Source organism: Muntiacus reevesi, chromosome 20 (genome assembly GCF_963930625.1).
Source record: "Muntiacus reevesi chromosome 20, mMunRee1.1, whole genome shotgun sequence".
NCBI lineage: Eukaryota > Metazoa > Chordata > Mammalia > Artiodactyla > Cervidae > Muntiacus > Muntiacus reevesi.
In genome coordinates this window covers 17380980-17397756 of record NC_089268.1, presented here as the reverse complement: position 1 = coordinate 17397756, position 16777 = coordinate 17380980, and the positions used below count along the sequence as shown (strand labels likewise).

Sequence of the window (16777 nt, the reverse complement as noted above, 5' to 3'; positions counted from 1 at the left end):
ACCCCCCAAACCCCCCTTTCTCCAGGCTGCGCCACTAGCAAATGGTACAGTGCCTCCTGGAAGTGTCGCTGTCCTCAGTTCGGAAAGGGGCCGGGGTCTCCCAGGGCCGGGGAAGGCGCTGGCCTAAGAAAAAGCCTTCGGGTTCCGATTCAGAGGAAGAGGAGCAGGTGGGACAGGGAGCATCCTCCTTGGGATCAAGGGGCGTCTCTAGGCGGCCCTGCGCTTGCCCTTGGCGTGCCTCCGTGTGGTCCCCAGCTCGATACTTCTGCTCTGCGCTGGATCCAAGCATCCTGCTCTGTGTTTCCAGACTGGAGCTGGCGGCAGTGGCGAGAAGGGTTGCCCGGGAGATGATCGCGGCGTTCGACTGGGCGCAGTCCGGATCTCCAACTCTGCAGAGCCCCTCCTCTCCTGTTCCGGGCGGGGTCAGAAACGCCCATCTCAGAGCCGCGAGTCTCCTTCTCCCAGATTTGGGCGGGGCAGCGGTCAGAAGCCAGTCCCAGTCCGGGCCCAGCCTCCCGCCCCGCCCCGAGCCGTGCGCGCCGCCGCTGTGGGTCGGCTCCCGGCTCCCGCCCCTCCCCGCCTCCGCCCAGCAGAGGGCGGCCGCGGCCCCAGCCCAGGAGCGAGTCCCGCGCCGCAGCCCCAACGGCGGCGCGGGGTGGGTTCTGGAGGCCCTTGGAGCGCGCCGGCCAGGGACGCGCGGTGAGAGCTGCGGGCCCCGAAGCTCGGGTCTGGGGGTGCGGTGGGGGGAACGGGGGCGCTGCTGGAGGGGCGGGACGGCGTGGGACCGGGGTGAGGGTCCCAGCCCGGGAGAACCACCCCCCTCAGCCCAGCCCAAGCCGCTGCCCCCTTCCCCTTTGATCTTCACCTTCTCCTCCCTTACCCGGGGACGCCCTGCTCTCCAGCGTCGGGGCCGGACTCGAACCCGCATCCGAATAGCGACGCTCAAAGCATTTGGGGCAGCAGGGGCCGCCCCCCGGCAGGGCATAACGTCCCCCGCCCAAGGGCCCGGCGCAGTCCTGGCAGCAGAAGTGGTTTTCGTGCCAGCGCCGTCCCTCGGCCTCGGTGCAGCGCCGGGAGAAAATCAGCTGAGAGAGGGAGAGGGGAACGGTTCATTCATTCATTCACTCATTCATTCATCCAATAACCACGCCTTATACCCAGGTGACGCTAAAGCACGTCTACAGACATTCCCATTTGATCTACTCAAACACTCTCAGACGCGGGGAGGGCTGATTGGCTTAGCCAGGATCCCTCAGCTAGCAGGTGGCACATCCTGAAGAAGTGCGACCCGGGTCGCCTGGACGCCCAACCCAGGTTTCCATACTGCCTCTTGTGCAGACACTGAACGAGTTCCTCGCTGGAGCAGGCACAGCACTAGCGTACTGAGATGATCGTCTATCCTAGAGTCACTGCCTGGAGGGATTCAGCCCAAGAAAATTGGGGGGACTCTGCTTGCGGTGGGGGAGGGCACAAAGGCAACGGGTCCCAGGCGCCCAGAGCTCAAAAGTCAGAGCAGGGCAAATACAGAAGTCCCAGGCTGGTTTCCAGTTCTCTGTTCCCAAGTCCGTGGTACTGAAAGAGGCGTCCCCTTGCACCCTGCTACTCTTAACCCTGGGCAGACCCCCTCCAGCCCCTCCCTTCAAGGTTGTACCTGGTCACAAGCCGGGCAGCGCGGCCGCAACAGCTCTGCGTGATGACGGCCACAGTAAAGACGCCCATCGTGGTAGAAGTAGATGAGGTTGATCAGGGCCTGGCCACAGGCCTGGCAGGCAAAGCAAGCCCGGTGCCAGCAGCGCCGCTCTCCTGCCCGAGCTGCAAACACTCCGTACTCCCCTGGCCTCAGCCGCTGCCTGCACTGCGGGGCGTGGGTGCTGGGCTGGTCACAGGCTGCATATGCCACCCTCCAAGCTCTTCCATCCCAACCCCAAAACTAACTGTTCTTCCCACACCTCCAAGCAAACCCACCTCCACTGCAGGCTCCACCAAGAAGCCCTACATTTGGTTTCCCTTTTTCCTGACTGTTGCCAAACTGTCAATCCCCAAACCCCTTTTCCTCTCCAAAGTCCCCAATGCCATCCCCTTCTGCAGCAGTGAGAGGGCAAAGAGAAGAGGAAGGGGAATATGGTGGCTAGGTCGGGTGTTACATACATTTTCACAGGTGCATTCTTCAAGCTTGAGAGGTATCAGGCGGGCCACCCCCTGTCCCAGGGCCTCCCGCCTCCGTTGGGCACAGAAGAGCCGCAGCTGGGCCAGCTCCTCCTCCCCAAGGGCCAGGCAGTAGCGCTCCTGCAGAAATAGGTGTCCACGGTAACTGGGAGAGCCCCAGCAGGCAAGATTGAAGTTTGACTGGAGAGAGGAGGTTTAGTTGTTTGGTCAAAGAAAGACTGTAAAACCTCAAGGAGCTGCAGGAAATAACAGCGCAGATGAGCACTGAGGAGACGGAAGAGAGGTGGAGTATATCCATCTGTGTCTCAATTCCCCAAGGAATGGTGATCACTCAGGTCCTGACGGCCCTATAGCACTTAGCCCATCTTCCTGTACTGGGTTGGCCAAAATGTTCATTCAGGATTTTCTGTAACATCGAATGGAAGAACCCAAATGGACTTTTTGGCCAACCCAGTATTTAGATCCTGGCTCCCAATGAGCTGTAGCTCAATATCACTTCCCACTGGATTTCCCCTATTCCATATTCTCCTGCCTGGCCTCCCCAACTGAATTGTAAGTCTTTAGGTTGGGCACACAGGGGCCTCAATAAATACTTAACCACCATACGCTCTACATTTGTACATTCCACTATCAGGTTCAAAAGCTGGTCATGTTCATTTTCTCATTTGCTCTTCAGCTAAGCATGGTGGTGGGCAGAGTGCATGTCACTGCCCACATTGTGTAGACCTGAAAGCTTAGGCCAGGGGTGGGGGGATGACTTCCCCCAATTAGTGGCATATCTTGGCTGTAAATTTGTGCCTCCCTCCCTTCTGTACCTTGCTTCTTCCCACAGTAAGTAAAGAGGGACGCAAGAGAGAGGAAAGCTGGGGAGAGGGAGGCCCACATCACTGTCCTGTGGAGGGAGCTGCTGCAGGAGGCTCCGGAGCCCAGGCCAACTGGGGGCTGGGGTGGTGTCCAGGCCAGGGTACCCCCAGCTCAGAACTTCAGGATCCTGAGGAAACACAGCAAAGGGAGAAAGGCAGAGCTTGGTTTGTCCTTCCCTCCCCTTCCACCCGCCCTCCTTCATTGCCACCTCTTCATCAATCCGGAACAATGTCCACCCTCTCCTGAATTTGGAGAATCTTCCTTCAAGATCACAAAGACAGTTGATCCATTCTTGTGTTTGTGGTCTCACTGAGGCAAGTTAGCAGGACACACCCCAAAACATCTTCCCTTCTTATGCTTGAAATCACCCCCTTCACTCCTTAGGGCCAAATCCCTTAGGTTCTGCTTTGGCAACATAAGCCCCATAGGAAAGAATTCATGTATATGTGTGAATAAGTTTAAGGAAGTTGAAGAATTTTCTTGTTGTCCAGTGGTTAGGGCTCTGCACTTTCATTGCCAAGGTCCCAGGTTCAATCCCTGGTTGGGGAACTAAGATTCTACAAGCTGAACAGCACAACCAAATTGGAAAAAAAAACAATAAGATAGAGAAGTTGAACCCCTGTGTTCTGAGGGGGCTATAGGAACAGGGATTCCTGCAAAGGAAAAGGGCTGCAAGAAGCTGGGCACAAAGGCCAACTACCTCCCACTGGGTGGAAATGGGAAGAGGTCCAAAGGATGAAGTGGATGTCAATCTCAGAGGGAAGGGCAGGACTCCTCCCACCTGAGCAGAAGTCTCCTCAGGGTCCTCCTTGGGCATGTGGTCTGGGTTGCTGTCTGAGTTGACTGGTGGATTCAGCTCCGGAGAGGCCAGCCTCTTTACTTGGTGGGGCCAGCCAGAATTCAGCAGTGACATTGGTGGTAAAGTCTGCACAGAAAACAGCAAGAGGCCTCCCATTTATCTGACCATAACAATGGGCTAGGCAGGCTAAGTGCTTTACAGGCATTATCTCCTTCAGTCCTCCCATCAACTACATGAGTTAGGTAGTATTCTGGTCACCATTTTACAGATGGCCCAACTGAAGCTCAGTAAGTGTAAGTGGTCTGCTCAAGGTCACAAAGCTACTAAATGGCAGAGTCAGATCTTGAGGCCAAAGCTTTCAGTTCCAGAGTTTCTGAAGCTCCAACTCTAGGTCTCCCAGCATTGGGATGGAGGAAAGCAGAGGCCTGTAATGGAAGAAGGAGACAAGCCGCTTTCCCCGTGAGCCTTTGCGTGGACTGGCCCCTGTTCCCCACCTCCCCAGTCATAACTCCCACCGTTCCTCACTGGGCACTCAGCACCCAGGAAGCCTGCTTCCTCATCTCTTCCCACTTCTTCCGCTGTAGGCTTCAGCCAGGTGAAAGAACCACTTCACCAGGAGACCCTTCTTAGCCTCTCCAGCCCATACCAGCTCACCTTCCCCTATGCTCCAGAAATAGGTACAGTGAGTGTCCCCAGATTTCTCACCTAATGTTCCTCTTTGCCCGCTGTGCCTCTCTCAGCTCCTCATCTGGTCTATTAGCTCTTCCAGGACAGATGAAAATCCTATGCTTCTATCGTCTATCTCTAGTAGCAAATTCACTGGATAATTCTAAGTGCAATTCTTTAGCCCTCCTCTGGGTGAGCCCTGCTATGGCTACATTATCTTGGAGATGGGAGGTGACTACGGAAGTGGTAAAGGGATGAGCCCTGCCCACAACAAGCTCATCGTCTACTGGGTCAGGCATCGATGAAACCAGCCAGCATGGGGCCAGGATTCTGGGCAGATAGACACAGCATCCTAGGAAGAAGAAGAAAAAAAAAAAAAACTTTTCTAGAATATTTACTCTGTGCCAGGGACTTTTCTGGGGCTTCCAAGGTAGTGCTAGTGGTAAAGAAGCCCCTTGCCAATGCAGGAGTCAGAGGAGACTCAGATCTAATCCCTGGGTGGGGAAGATCCCCTGGAGGAGGGCATGGCAACCCACTGAAGTGATTTAGCACCCACTGCATGCAGAGACTTTTCTAGCATGTTACATAATCCATCCTCACAACAATCCTGTGAAGTAGTTTCTATTATCCCATTTTGTGGTTGAAACAAACTGAGGTTAACTAACTTGCCTGAGAAGTTAGTTACATTAGAAATTAGGCACATGAGAAGGCTAAGGGAAGCTTTAGAGGAGGAAGTTGCCTTTGAGAGCTGGGATGGCAGCAGGGCACCAGAAGGGATCATCAAATCCCTAGCCTCCGTAAGACCCAGCTTTAGGGCTGGGTACAGGGTTTGGACCATAAAAATTCTATGGCTTCCCAGCCCCGAGCCCTCCCACCTGCCACCCTTCCCAGCTTCCTGGCCCCACACCCATCTGCTCCCTTCCTGTTCTGTCCCCCAGGTCAGTTTTCCTGTGGAAAGCAGCCGGGATGGGCTGTTCACACTCAGGGCCAGGATGGGACTGAGACCCTCTTTTCCAGGTTCTAGTTTGCATGAAATCTCACACAGGACCAACGTTCAGAAATCAGTCTTCACGCCTCACCCTCAGTCCCCACCCCAGGACTGCATAACTCCACGTTCACTTAGCACTGGACTCCATCTTACTAACATGCTGGATTCCTTCCAGAATTCTCCTCCCCCCCTTACAAATAAGACAAGACTGAACCCCCTCCCCGTCGGGCGCAGGTGTAAGCGGGCTCAGGAGTTCTACTTTCCTGAAGGGCAGAGGCTAGGGATTGGGAAGTTGGGGGGTGGGGTGTAAGGGATGTAAGATTTCCCCGGACAGTGAGAGGAAGAAAGGTTCGAGAAGTTTCTGGTCCTGCCAAGTGCCCTCTTGACAGATCCCCAAGTTTTTTCTTGGGTTTCTCGGGGCCCACCTCCGAAGCGGGACGCGGTGTGGTTCCCGTCAGTTGGGGTTCCCAGTCCGGCTGCTGAAGTTTAGGAGAGGGGACGGGACTCCGCTGGGGTCTCACCCTTGCTGAGCGCTGGTGTCTGGGCGGTTCTGGACAGACGCCGCTGTCGGGCCCCTCACCCAGTCTCCACCTCCAGATCTAGGCGCCCGCCTCTGCCCGCCCCCGGGAGCGCGGCCCTTCCTCTCCCAGCAACCGCCTCCCCGCCCCGCGGGCCCCGTCCACCTCTCAGGGGCTGGTAGGGCCCGACGGCTCGGGGAGGGGCCTAGAGCTGCTAAGTGAAGGAAGGCATTTGAGGGATCTCGGGTGAAAACGGTGCAGGCTCCACTGCCCCCACGCCCGTGGGCTTAGTCCTGGAACCGCATCTCTGCGGGCGCTGAGCAGACACCCAGGAGCCATCGTTATGCCGGGTCCTCAAGCACTCGCTGAACAGAACACCTTTCGAAGCCTGCAGGTCCCCCCAGACCTTCCTTCTGGTCTCCTAGGCCCGCCCTTGTCTGTGTGTCCCCACCCCCACCTAGTTCCCTCCCCCTTGTCCCCAGCCCCTTTCTGGGGTCCCTTGTACTACCCTTCCCTGTTCCATCCCTTCAAGTTCCTCCCCCATCTTTCGTGTTTCTCCCCGGTCCCGCCCCCGGCTCCGGTCCTTCTTCTGATGCTGGGAGTGGAAACCTTTGGTCCCACCTCTCGTCCCCTCAGCCCCGCCCTGAGCCCCGCCCCCGCCCCAGGCTCCGCCCCGCCCCCGCCAGGCGAGCCCTGCCGCTGGCCCGGAGCGCCCTCTGGCGTCTGCGCATGCTCCCTGCTCGGTACTGCAAAGTCCTCCAAAGGGACCTTCTAGGCTGCGCGCCGGTCGCCCCCGATCGGGTCCGCCTGCCCGCAGCGTCTCGTTGGTGCAGCCGGTGACCTCCGACCCCGCCGCCGCGGGGCGGGGAGGCCTTAGCTCCGGGCGGGCGGCGGCTGCTGCAGCGGGACCCGGGAGCGGGGCCCGGCGCCGCCCGGGCCGCGGGGCGATGTGAGTCGGGGTGCGGCGGGGCTGGGACAAGGCGGCTCCACCGAGGCCGCACCGCGCCTCGCCGCAGTCGCCGCTCCCTCCCGAGGAAGTACCGGGAGGGCGGGCGGTGGAGCCCCGGGGCTGGGGGCGGGGATCTAGGGACTACGCGCGGCCCTGACCTCCCCTATTCCTTCCCGGCATCTAGAAATTCCCGTCAACTCTGTTACCTAAATCTGCCTCTAACCTCCCAGAACCACCCTATCCCCACCCCCGACACACCTTCGCGTGTCCTGGAGTCCCGAGAACCCCTGTCTCCTGCAAATTCCCCTGCTACGCCCCCAGAACCACCATTCTCTCTGGGATGAATCCAGATGCTTCCACCGTCCTGAAATTCCTCTGAGTCTTCATGCTCCTCCATTCTCCTTACACCGTGCTCAAATCCAAAGCATTTATCCACCTTTCCCCAATCCATCTCACACGTTTTGATCCGCCATAACCTCAAACTCCTACTCCCAGTCCACACCTGTCTCAGAGCAGAGCCTTCTCCTCCTGTCACCCGATGTCACCGCCTTAGCTGGGCTGTCATATGTCCTGGTATCTTTAAGAGCAGTGAAGGAAACAGGAAAAGATGCAGCGTCCTCCCTCATCTTGCACCCTGCCGTTCTTGGCTTCACCCCCAGACTCTCTGTTGGTGGCTCAAGCCCCAGTATTTACCCAGCTGCCCGTCTTTACCCAGCTGTGCACATCTTCCTCAGCCCGCTGCCCCTTCCAGAGAGTAGGCCAGACAGAGGGCAGGGGTCCTTTTACCTGGAAAGTACCCAAAAATGCAGAGCACCTGGGGCCCTGGGAAATGACCTTGTTTTCCAGAGCAGGAGGGTGGGATTTCAAGGATCTCCAGGGTCCTGACTTGTTGACTTGTCCACCGAGGGCTCACATTACTGAAATTTTGGTTGATAGCATTTGTGTTAAATTATAGGCCTTTTGGAGCTTGGAGAACAGAAAGTCTATCAAGGTTCCAAATGTGAGATTGAAGGAGCTTGTCCTAGAAGAGGAAAATGTTGATTTTAGTGGTGTTTGTCCTATGTACTTACTTCTAGAGGTGAAGCTCCATAGTTTACAGCTGTTTCCCGCAAAAACTGGAAAGCTGTTTCCCTTAAAGACGTTGGGGTGGGAGTTGTGGGTGGCGATGGAGGATCTGCTTGGCAGACTCTCTCTGATACTTAGCAGGAACATAAAAACTAGAATATTGGTTTCCTGAATCTTAAGCCATTGCTCTTTCCAATACATCTTCGTGTCTTCTTGAGAGAGCTCTCTGTAGAGTTCAAGTTCTCTGCAAAGGTAAGGTGATGATCTTGGTATTGGTTGTAACAGGATTCAGAGAGGGTCTAGAAGTGACTTAAAATGTTCTGGCCTCTCTCGGACTTCAAAGTCACTGTTTCCAGGGGAGTCTTTCCCTCTCAGGGCCTATGGGGCTTAGAATTTATGGTCCCTTTGGCCTTGATCTTTCTTCACTGGCATTTATATCCCATTAGAGCCTGGAATGGATATCCCGGTGGGATGGACTGACAGCAAGTCAGTTTCATTAACAATTGAGGGGTGAGGCTAGAAATTTTCCACTAACCTGTGGTCTCTGTCTCCTATGCTAGGTGAGCCCCAGGTGTATTCCAGGGAGATCCAAGTGACTTCTCTGCAGACTGCTTGCCATGCCGCCCCACCAAGAACAGGGGGAATAAAGTGGGGGTCCTTCCCCATGCCCCTCCCATGGTCAGCTCTCCGATGGCCTGGGTGAGGTGAGACCTGTGTATAGGAGCCACTTTTCTAGAATTTCCCAAGTTGGGAGGAATTGAGGGTGCAGGTCAGGATTGTTCAAGACTTTACACTTTCAGTGGAAGTTCTAGAAGGTATCTAGTCCTACCGATTGATTTCTTGCAGCGCAGCAAGTTGCAAACCCATAATTTCTGGTTGGGATTGGTCCATGGGTGTGCTTGCTCCCTTAGGTCACTGTAGCCTGGTGGTGTCATCTCCATTCTAGCCACAGGTCCAAATGTTGTGACGTCTAATTTGAGTGCCGTAATCCGAGAGGGAAAAGCCAGATAATAAGGCCTCTGGTCTCCCGTTTGGACAAAGGGGAGCAAACCGAGTGTTTGTTTTTTTAATGAAGAAATGCCTACTCAAGGTTATGAAAATAGTGGTCTGTTTTCAATTTCTATCATCTGAATGTATCTCTTAACCATAATATAACATCTCATTTGAAGAGAACATCAAAAATAAATTTGAGATAGATGTTATAACCTCAGATATGCAGATGACGCCACCCTTATGGCAGAAAGTGAAGAGGAACTAAAGAGCCTCTTGATGAAAGTGCAACAGGAGAGTGAAAAAGTTGGCTTAAAATTCAACATTCACAAAACGAAGATCATGGCATCCAGTCCCATCATTTCATGGCAAATAGATGGGGAAACAGTAAAAACAGTGACAGACTTTATTTTGGGGGGCTCCAAAATCACTGCAGATGGAGACTGCAGCCATGAAATTAAAAGACGCTTGCTCCTTGGAAGAAAAGCCTTGACCAACCTAGACAGCATATTAAAAAGCAGAGACATTACTTTGCCGACAAAGGTCCATCTAGTCAAAGCTGTGCTTTTTCCAGTAGTCATGTATGGATGTGAGAGTTGGATCGTAAAGAAAGCTGAGCACCAAAAAATTGATGCTTTTGAACTGTGGCGTTGGAGAAGACTTGAGAGTCCCTTGGACAGCAAGGAGATCAAATCAGTCAATCCTAAAGGATATCAACCCTGAATATTCATTGAAAGGACTGAAACTGAAGTTCCAGTACTTTGGCCACCTGATGCAAAGAACTGACTCATTGGAAAAGACCCTGATGCTGGGAAAGATTGAAGGCAGGAGGAGAAGGGGATGACAAAAGATAAGATGGTTGGATGCTATCACTGACTCAATGGACATGAGTTTGAGCAAGCTCTGGGAGTTGGTGATGGACAAGAAAGCCTGGCATGCTGCAGTCCATGGGGTTGCAAAGAGTCAGACACGACTGAGCAACTGAACTGAGATGTCGGGGTGGTGGTAAGAAAGGCAAAGAGAGGATCTGAGTGAGGTGGGACAGGAGGAACCGGAGAAAGTTCCAGGCCAAAGTGTCTGGGACTCCCCACCTACAGTTTCTTTGCTGAATCTGGATGAGGCCCCTGGCTGGCACCCAGCTCCTGATGCAGATCCGTTCCCCTAGGTCCCTCCTTTCAGCCATGTTTTTTATGCTGCCCAGGCTGCCCTTCCCTATCATATGTCAGTCAGAATCCTACATACTTCTCAAGGTCCAGATCAAATGTTACCCCTGAGAAGCTCTCTCCATCCCCCCATCAGCATTAATCCTTAACACATCCTAACTCGAGTTAATGTTTATCCAGTGTGTGTCTGGCCCTAGATTGAGAGTGTGAATTCCTTGAGGAAGGGACTGTGAGTCTTGGACAGAGTAGGTGATCACAGCGGGTTGGTTCTGCCAGAGATCCCCAGAGCAGGGCTTTGGGGAGCTGGCTGTGATGATTTAACTGTCCTTTGTGTTTTTCCCTAGGGCAGGCAGGCTGCTCTGACACCATGGGGAGCTGCTGCAGCTGCCTGAACCGAGACACCGTCTCAGACAACCACCCCACCAAGTTCAAGGTACCCACAGCCCTCCTCCTTTCCCACATACCCAGAATGGCCTCCTGGGTTCTGCCCAAGCTGTCAAGTTGCCTGCCTAGAGAAGGTGGAATGACCTCCTGAGGCTGTGGGCTTTTTAAGACTTATTAAGAATTCTCAAGCTCAGGATCTCTGAGCAGGTCCAAGGAAAACAGGCTCAGTCCATTGACGTTTTTGCAGCTCTTAGTCTACTAAGAATGAAGAAATGCTGAGAGTAGTAAAGATTGTGCTTTCAGCACGACGTTGACTCCTGTCAGTGTTTATTTAAACAACAAAAGTCTGCAATGTTAAGTTTGCTGCTTGCTTTAGGAGGCTGAGGCCAGGCCCAATGGACCTGTGTGCACCCCCCACTCCTTCCACTTCCTGTAGGGGGCGCCTCCTCCTCACCCCCACATCTTGAAGCCCAGGTTTCTCTCGCTCACCAGAAGAGGGAGCCCTCAGTAAGGTCCTTCAGTTGGGGGAGAGGGTGGAGGCCTTTATATTTGTTCTGCCTGGATTTGACTCTCCCTGGGTTTTACGATGTTTAATTCACAATGAAACCTTTTCTCGCATTAACATCTGGTCCTTATATACTAGCCATGGACCATTTGGGGTCATCTAACCTTGGATGTCTAACTATCTGACCTTAGGGGTCAACTCACTACCCCTCCCTGCACTGCCCAAATGACACAACTAAAGCCTAGAGAATTGTCTTGGGTCACTAACACTGCCTCATCCGTGTCCCAGTAATCATGTGGTGTTCCTAGTGGCTCGCAGACCCAGACACACACTTGAGGGGCTCAGTCATTGACCCCTCTGTCCCTTGCCCCTGCCAGGTGACGAACGTGGATGATGAGGGCGTGGAGCTAGGCTCCGGAGTGATGGAGCTGACCCAGAGCGAGCTGGTGCTGCACCTGCATCGGCGTGAGGCTGTCCGCTGGCCTTACCTCTGCCTGCGACGCTATGGCTACGACTCCAATCTCTTCTCTTTTGAGAGTGGCCGCCGGTGTCAGACTGGCCAGGGTGAGTACCAGCCGCTGCCCCACGCTGGGATGGGGACTTGTCCATGGGGAACAGGTTCTGTGGCCGGAAGTCACAGCTGGAAGGTCAGTAGGGAAGTCTGTTGACTTGGCAGGTGTTCCCTTCTTTGTTACCCAAAGAAGGGAAGGGTCATGGCCAAGGGCGCACAGAACTAAGTGGATTCCCAGGCCGGTGCTTCTTCAGTCACTGCAACTCCAGCCTGGGTGGCTTTGTGGGGGCATTTGTTGCACAACCCATGGGAAGCAGGCAGTGGTCCCAGGCAGAGCCTGCATGGGAAAGCAAGCTCCTCCCTTTGTTACTCTAGTTTCAGGGTCCCTGTTGCCCCAGTAAGAGCAAACAGCCCCACATCATATGCCCAGGTCCCTGTGTATAATGAAAGGTCAGGCAGGAACACTTGCTGCCTTGGGCCTGCGCGGGGTGAGAATGATAAATTCGGAGAGTCCACAGTGTACAGAGTAACCCTCACAAGGTTAATCTTTGTCTCCTGTCACCTGTGGGCAGTGGAGTGTGATATATTCAGCCTTCCTCCCCTTTCTCCCTGCAGCTGGAGGTCAGGGAGGAGTGGGTTGTTCCATGATGTTAAGTCTGGGACCAGCCATTGCTCTTTGAAGGGCGGGCATGGTCTGGCTTTGTCTTCGAGATGAGCTGCCAGAAGGAATCCCCCACGGGATTGTGTTCAGTGCAGTGTGGGGCTGTGATGGCTGTGATGGAACTAGCGAGCTCCTCCGATGAGGCCGCAAGCACAGCAGTGCGTCTCTGTGGCTGCAGTGGGCGGGGGAGCCCTCCCCTCCATGCACCTTACTGTAGAACTCAAGAGGCAGAGGCAGATAATGCTGGCTGAGCAGCGAGAGGGGAGGAAGGGGCCTCTCTGTTCCTGGTAGGGTTTAATACAAACTGGGGGTCCCAGAGGAGCACCATAGATCCCAACACAGGGTTCTTCTAAAACTCCAGTCGTTCTCAGCCTTTTCTAAGCCCTTGACATATCTTGTAATGAGATGTAATAGAATAGAATGAGGGAAGAATAGTCTTGTTTCTTCTCCTCCCTTCTACCCTTTCTCATTCCATTCCTGCAGACCTGACACCCCAACTTAGTTTGTCGTTGTGTGGATACCCCCATGCACATCCCAAGTAGCTTCCCTGAGTCCTGGTCCCCATGGTTACTAAGGAGGATGCAGAATCCCAGGCTGGCCCAACAGCCCAAGGACATCTTTGGATTCCTTGAGTCATGCATCCTCAGCCCAGTCCTGCTGAGGACCATGCGTTGCTGCCTTGGAGTTTGAGGGGCTGTAAGGGTACCTACATGGAGGAGTCACATGGTTGCCATGCCATATCTGTCCTTTAGCTAGATGGCCCATCCTTCCTTTCTATACCAGAGTTCAAGCTCCGTGAAGTCAGAAGCCCATACACAGCAGTCACTCTCTGGCCTAAGTATACAGTGAACAGATAGTGAACAGGACAGACCCTCCCACCCTCAAAGAGCTTAGAGACTGTTGGGCATAGAGCTGAGGGCTGGGGCCCTGGCAGAGCTCTCTTTTTCTGGGGAACAAGGGGTAGCAGGTGAGGTGGAGGGTCACTCATCTGACACCATTCTTTCCACTTTGATTTTTTACTTCACTTTTCTTTACCCCCGTGGACACACATCCTTATGAAAATGATTTAACCTCAGAGGAATACAGTTGAAGTACCCGATCTTATGGCTCAAGACAGTAAAGAATCTGCTTGCAATGTGGGAAACCTGGGTTCGATCCCTGGGTTGGGAAGATATCCTGGAGGAGGGTATGGCAACCCACTCCAGTATTCTTGCCTGGAGAAACCCCATGGACAGAGAGGCCTGGGGGGCTACAGTCCCTGGAGTCACGGAGTCGGACACAACTGAGCGACTAAGCACAGCACACTAGATCTTAAGATGATGGTAGTGGATAGTGTGTGTTGGGGGAGGGGAGGGAGGGCCTTGGGCCGGCTTCTCCCATGGCTCTTGGATGTTGGAGAGTGTGCGAAGGACAGTTGGTATGCTAACCCTAACCCCTCAGGCCTGGGACTGAAGTTCAGGGACATTTCCTAAACTCTGTGCATCCTTTAAGCCTCTCTGGTCCTCCCCTATAGGATGCAGGGTCAGAGGAGCCTCATTTCTTCTTCTCCTTCTTCAGGGATATTTGCATTTAAGTGCTCCAGGGCTGAGGAAATCTTCAACCTCCTCCAGGATCTGATGCAGTGCAACAGCATCAATGTGATGGAAGAGCCAGTCATCATCACCCGCAACAGTCACCCGGCTGAGCTTGACCTCCCTCGGGCCCCCCAGCCTCCCAATGGTGAGGAGATCCCTCTCCTCAGCACCCCAACGCACACACAAGCATAGGTGCAGGGAGCGCTGGTCTTGGAGGCACGAGTCAGGCAGGCAGGTGGAGGGTGACTGGGTGAGCCAGGCTTCCAGGACCATCAGTCATCATTAGACAACTCCCAGGGATGGAGAAGTCCTGGCCTGGACCAATCAGGTGACTCAAGCTGAGGCTGGGAAGTCCAGAGCCTTGTATTGACGGATGGTCGGGGAGCAGACAGGAAGACATTGGGTTTCCATGGAAACGGCAGTCTGGAGCCATTTTGCTTCCTTCCTTCTGTCTCCTGGGTCATACCCATATACCTTTCCTGACAGCTGGTGCAGCATCTCTGCCCACGGCTGTCTGGAGAGGTTCCCACAGTTTCTGCTTGTTCATTCACTGAATCACACTGAACACCTGCTCAGTGTCCTGCCCTCCATCGGCTGACCCGTGAGGGACAGAAGAAATAGACACATGGTCCTTGATTTTGAGGAACTTCCCTGGAGCTCACTGGCAGAGCTGGAATGAAGTGTAGAGTCCGTTCAGTGACAGCAAGGTGTGCCTTAAGTGTTTCAGATAAGGCTGTGATGGGGGAAGTGGCGTTTAAGCTGAGCTTTCAGAAGAACGGCAGAAATTGAAGATCAGGCACAAGGTGAAGACAGTGGGGACTGCCAGTTCAGTGGGGTGGACCCGTGGGGACCCTGGGATTGTCTCCCTGTGAGGGTCCCAGGCTGCCACACACACGGCTGCAGGTAGCTGCCAGGTGGTTTAAGGACCGCTTGTCTCCTGTGTGCCCAGCTCTAGGCTATACCGTCTCCAGCTTCTCCAACGGCTTCCCTGGCTGCCCAGGAGAGGGTCCCCGATTCTCAGCACCCCGGCGCCCCTCAACGAGCAGCCTCCGACACCCCTCGCTTGGTGAAGAATCCACCCATGCCCTCATTGCCCCGGATGAGCAGGTGAGCAAGTGGCTGCCCATGGTCTTCCTGTTGGTCTGGTGGGGGTGGAGGATGGGAAAATACAGCACCTCCTCCTGGTGAGGCTCATGGGAGGGAAGAAAGTGGACAGGACCCCTTCCTGTCCCAAGAAAAGGGAGGCCGCTTCCCTGAAAGGTTTGGAGGACAAGGAAGAGGAGGGGACTGCAGCCCTTTTCCCGTGTCCTTCTCTCATCCTGTCCCCTGTTCTCTGCTTCCTCCTTGTCCTTGGACTCTCCCGCCCTGGACTGTAACGCCCAGTCCCACACCTACGTCAACACGCCAGCCAGCGAGGAGGAGCAGCGCCGAAGCCGGCACTGCCTGCAGCCCCTGCCTGAGGGCCGGGCGCCCTTCGCGCCGCAGGCCCGGGGCCCCGACCAGCGGGACCCACAGGTGTTCCTGCAGCCGGGCCAGGTGAAGTTCGTGTTGGGCCCCACCCCGGCTCGGCGGCACATGACCAAGTGCCAAGGCCTCTGCCCGAGCCTGCAGGACGCCCCCCACCACAATAATAACAACGAGAGCCCTTCGGAGTGCCCGGCCCAGCCCAAGTGCACCTACGAGAACGTCAGCGGGGGGTTGCGGCCGGGGGCGGGCTGGAGACTGAGCCCGGAGGAGCCGGGCTGGAACGGCCTGGCCCAGCGCCGGGCTGCACTGCTGCACTATGAAAACCTGCCCTCCCTGCCCCCTGTGTGGGAGAGCCAGGCCCCGCAGCCAGGGGAGGAGGCCGGGGATGACGGAGACTCCAGGGACGGGCTCACCCCTTCCTCCAACGGCTTCCCGGAAGGCGAGGAGGACGAGACCCCACTGCAGAAGCCCACCAGCACCCGAGCGGCCCTCCGCAGTCACGGCAGCTTCCCCGTGCCGCTGACCCGACGCCGAGGCTCCCCGAGGGTCTTCAACTTTGATTTCCGCCGGCCGGGCCCGGAGCCCCCAAGGCAGCTCAACTACATCCAGGTGGAGCTGAAGGGCTGGGGTGGAGACCGCCCCAAGGGGCCCCCGAACCCCTCCGCCCCCCGAGCCCCTGTGGCCACCACTCACCCTACCCGCAGTTCAGACTCCTACGCCGTGATCGACCTCAAAAAGACCGTGGCCATGTCCAACCTGCAGAGGGCGCTGCCCCGCGACGACGGGACCGCCCGGAAAACCCGGCACAACAGCACCGACCTGCCTCTGTAGGGGCGCCCCTCCTCCGCCCGGCCCAGCCTCCGCCTCCCGCTCCCGTGCCCCGAACCCCCACTCCGGGGTTCGGGGCTGCTTCGCAGAAGGGCACTGAGGTGGACCAGATGCTTTCCCGCACTGGCCAGAGTCCGCAAAGATATCAGCCGCAGAGTCCCCCGGTGTCCGAGCTGGGGACAGGAGAGGGTGACCAGGCGAGGAGGGAGCCGCGGTGTAAACTGTGAAGGGCCCCCCGACGGCAATTAGCACCCTCCCGTTCTGTCATCTGTCGCGTCTGTCGTCTGTGTGTTTTTTTGGTTGAAATTTGGAAACATTTTGTACCTGTTGATTTTATTTATCAGTTTATTTTTCTATTTATTGTTTTAAATGTAATTTAACATATTTATTATTAATATAATTATTTTTAAATTCTGACGTGGTGGATGACGTCACCTTTTTAGGGAGTTTTTTTTTTTTTCTGGCATGGTGCTGGGTTGGGAGTCCAGGAGGCCTCACAGAGGTAGGGTCTTCACTCTAGGGTGATCGTGGGTTTTTTGATAAGTAACAATCATTTCTTTTTCTCCTCTGAGAAGCCCTGGCCCGGAACTGAAAGTTGCCAGGGACGGCTACTCCGTCAAAGTAAAGTGACAGGACAGCTGGGGTCCTTGATACCCAAGGGGGATCTATAAGAAAAACT

At 55.2% G+C, this 16777-nt stretch overlaps 2 protein-coding genes across 3 annotated transcripts; one reads left to right on the top strand and one right to left on the bottom strand.

The window, feature by feature from the left end:
• Nucleotides 1-22: 22 nt before the first annotated feature.
• On the bottom strand, nt 23-6157 carry PRICKLE4 (prickle planar cell polarity protein 4). Its single transcript, XM_065913360.1, has 7 exons — nt 5909-6157; nt 3812-3955; nt 3050-3157; nt 2149-2286; nt 1652-1855; nt 881-1085; nt 23-408 (listed from the first exon to the last, which is right to left on the bottom strand). The coding sequence occupies exons 2-7, from the start codon at nt 3941-3943 to the stop codon at nt 35-37; spliced, it is 1161 nt and encodes a 386-aa protein (XP_065769432.1). The 5' UTR covers nt 3944-3955; nt 5909-6157; the 3' UTR covers nt 23-34.
• Nucleotides 6158-6790: 633 nt separating this feature from the next.
• On the top strand, nt 6791-16512 carry FRS3 (fibroblast growth factor receptor substrate 3). Of its 2 annotated transcripts, XM_065912382.1 has the most exons (7): nt 6791-6950; nt 8576-8719; nt 10513-10601; nt 11435-11621; nt 13787-13948; nt 14753-14910; nt 15187-16512. In XM_065912382.1, the coding sequence occupies exons 3-7, from the start codon at nt 10536-10538 to the stop codon at nt 16099-16101; spliced, it is 1488 nt and encodes a 495-aa protein (XP_065768454.1). In that variant the 5' UTR covers nt 6791-6950; nt 8576-8719; nt 10513-10535; the 3' UTR covers nt 16102-16512. The 2 variants fall into 2 exon arrangements, with proteins under 2 accessions (XP_065768454.1, XP_065768455.1); XM_065912383.1 differs by lacking the exon at nt 8576-8719.
• Nucleotides 16513-16777: the final 265 nt, after the last annotated feature.

Excerpts from the sequence above, each read along its gene's own strand:
- PRICKLE4 (XM_065913360.1), bottom strand. The coding sequence starts at position 3,943 with ATGTCACTGCTGAATTCTGGCTGGCCCCACCAAGTAAAGAGGCTGGCC. Across the intron at positions 1,856-2,148 it reads AAGAATGCACCTGTGAAAAT|TGCAGGCAGCGGCTGAGGCC; the intron begins GTATGTAACACC and ends CACGCCCCGCAG. Across the intron at positions 409-880 it reads GGAGAGCAGGGCGTCCCCGG|GAGAGGAGGGGCTCTGCAGA; the intron begins GTAAGGGAGGAG and ends CGCCCGGAACAG.
- FRS3 (XM_065912383.1), top strand. The coding sequence starts at position 10,536 with ATGGGGAGCTGCTGCAGCTGCCTGAACCGAGACACCGTCTCAGACAAC. Across the intron at positions 10,602-11,434 it reads ACCACCCCACCAAGTTCAAG|GTGACGAACGTGGATGATGA; the intron begins GTACCCACAGCC and ends TGCCCCTGCCAG. Across the intron at positions 11,622-13,786 it reads CCGGTGTCAGACTGGCCAGG|GGATATTTGCATTTAAGTGC; the intron begins GTGAGTACCAGC and ends CTCCTTCTTCAG.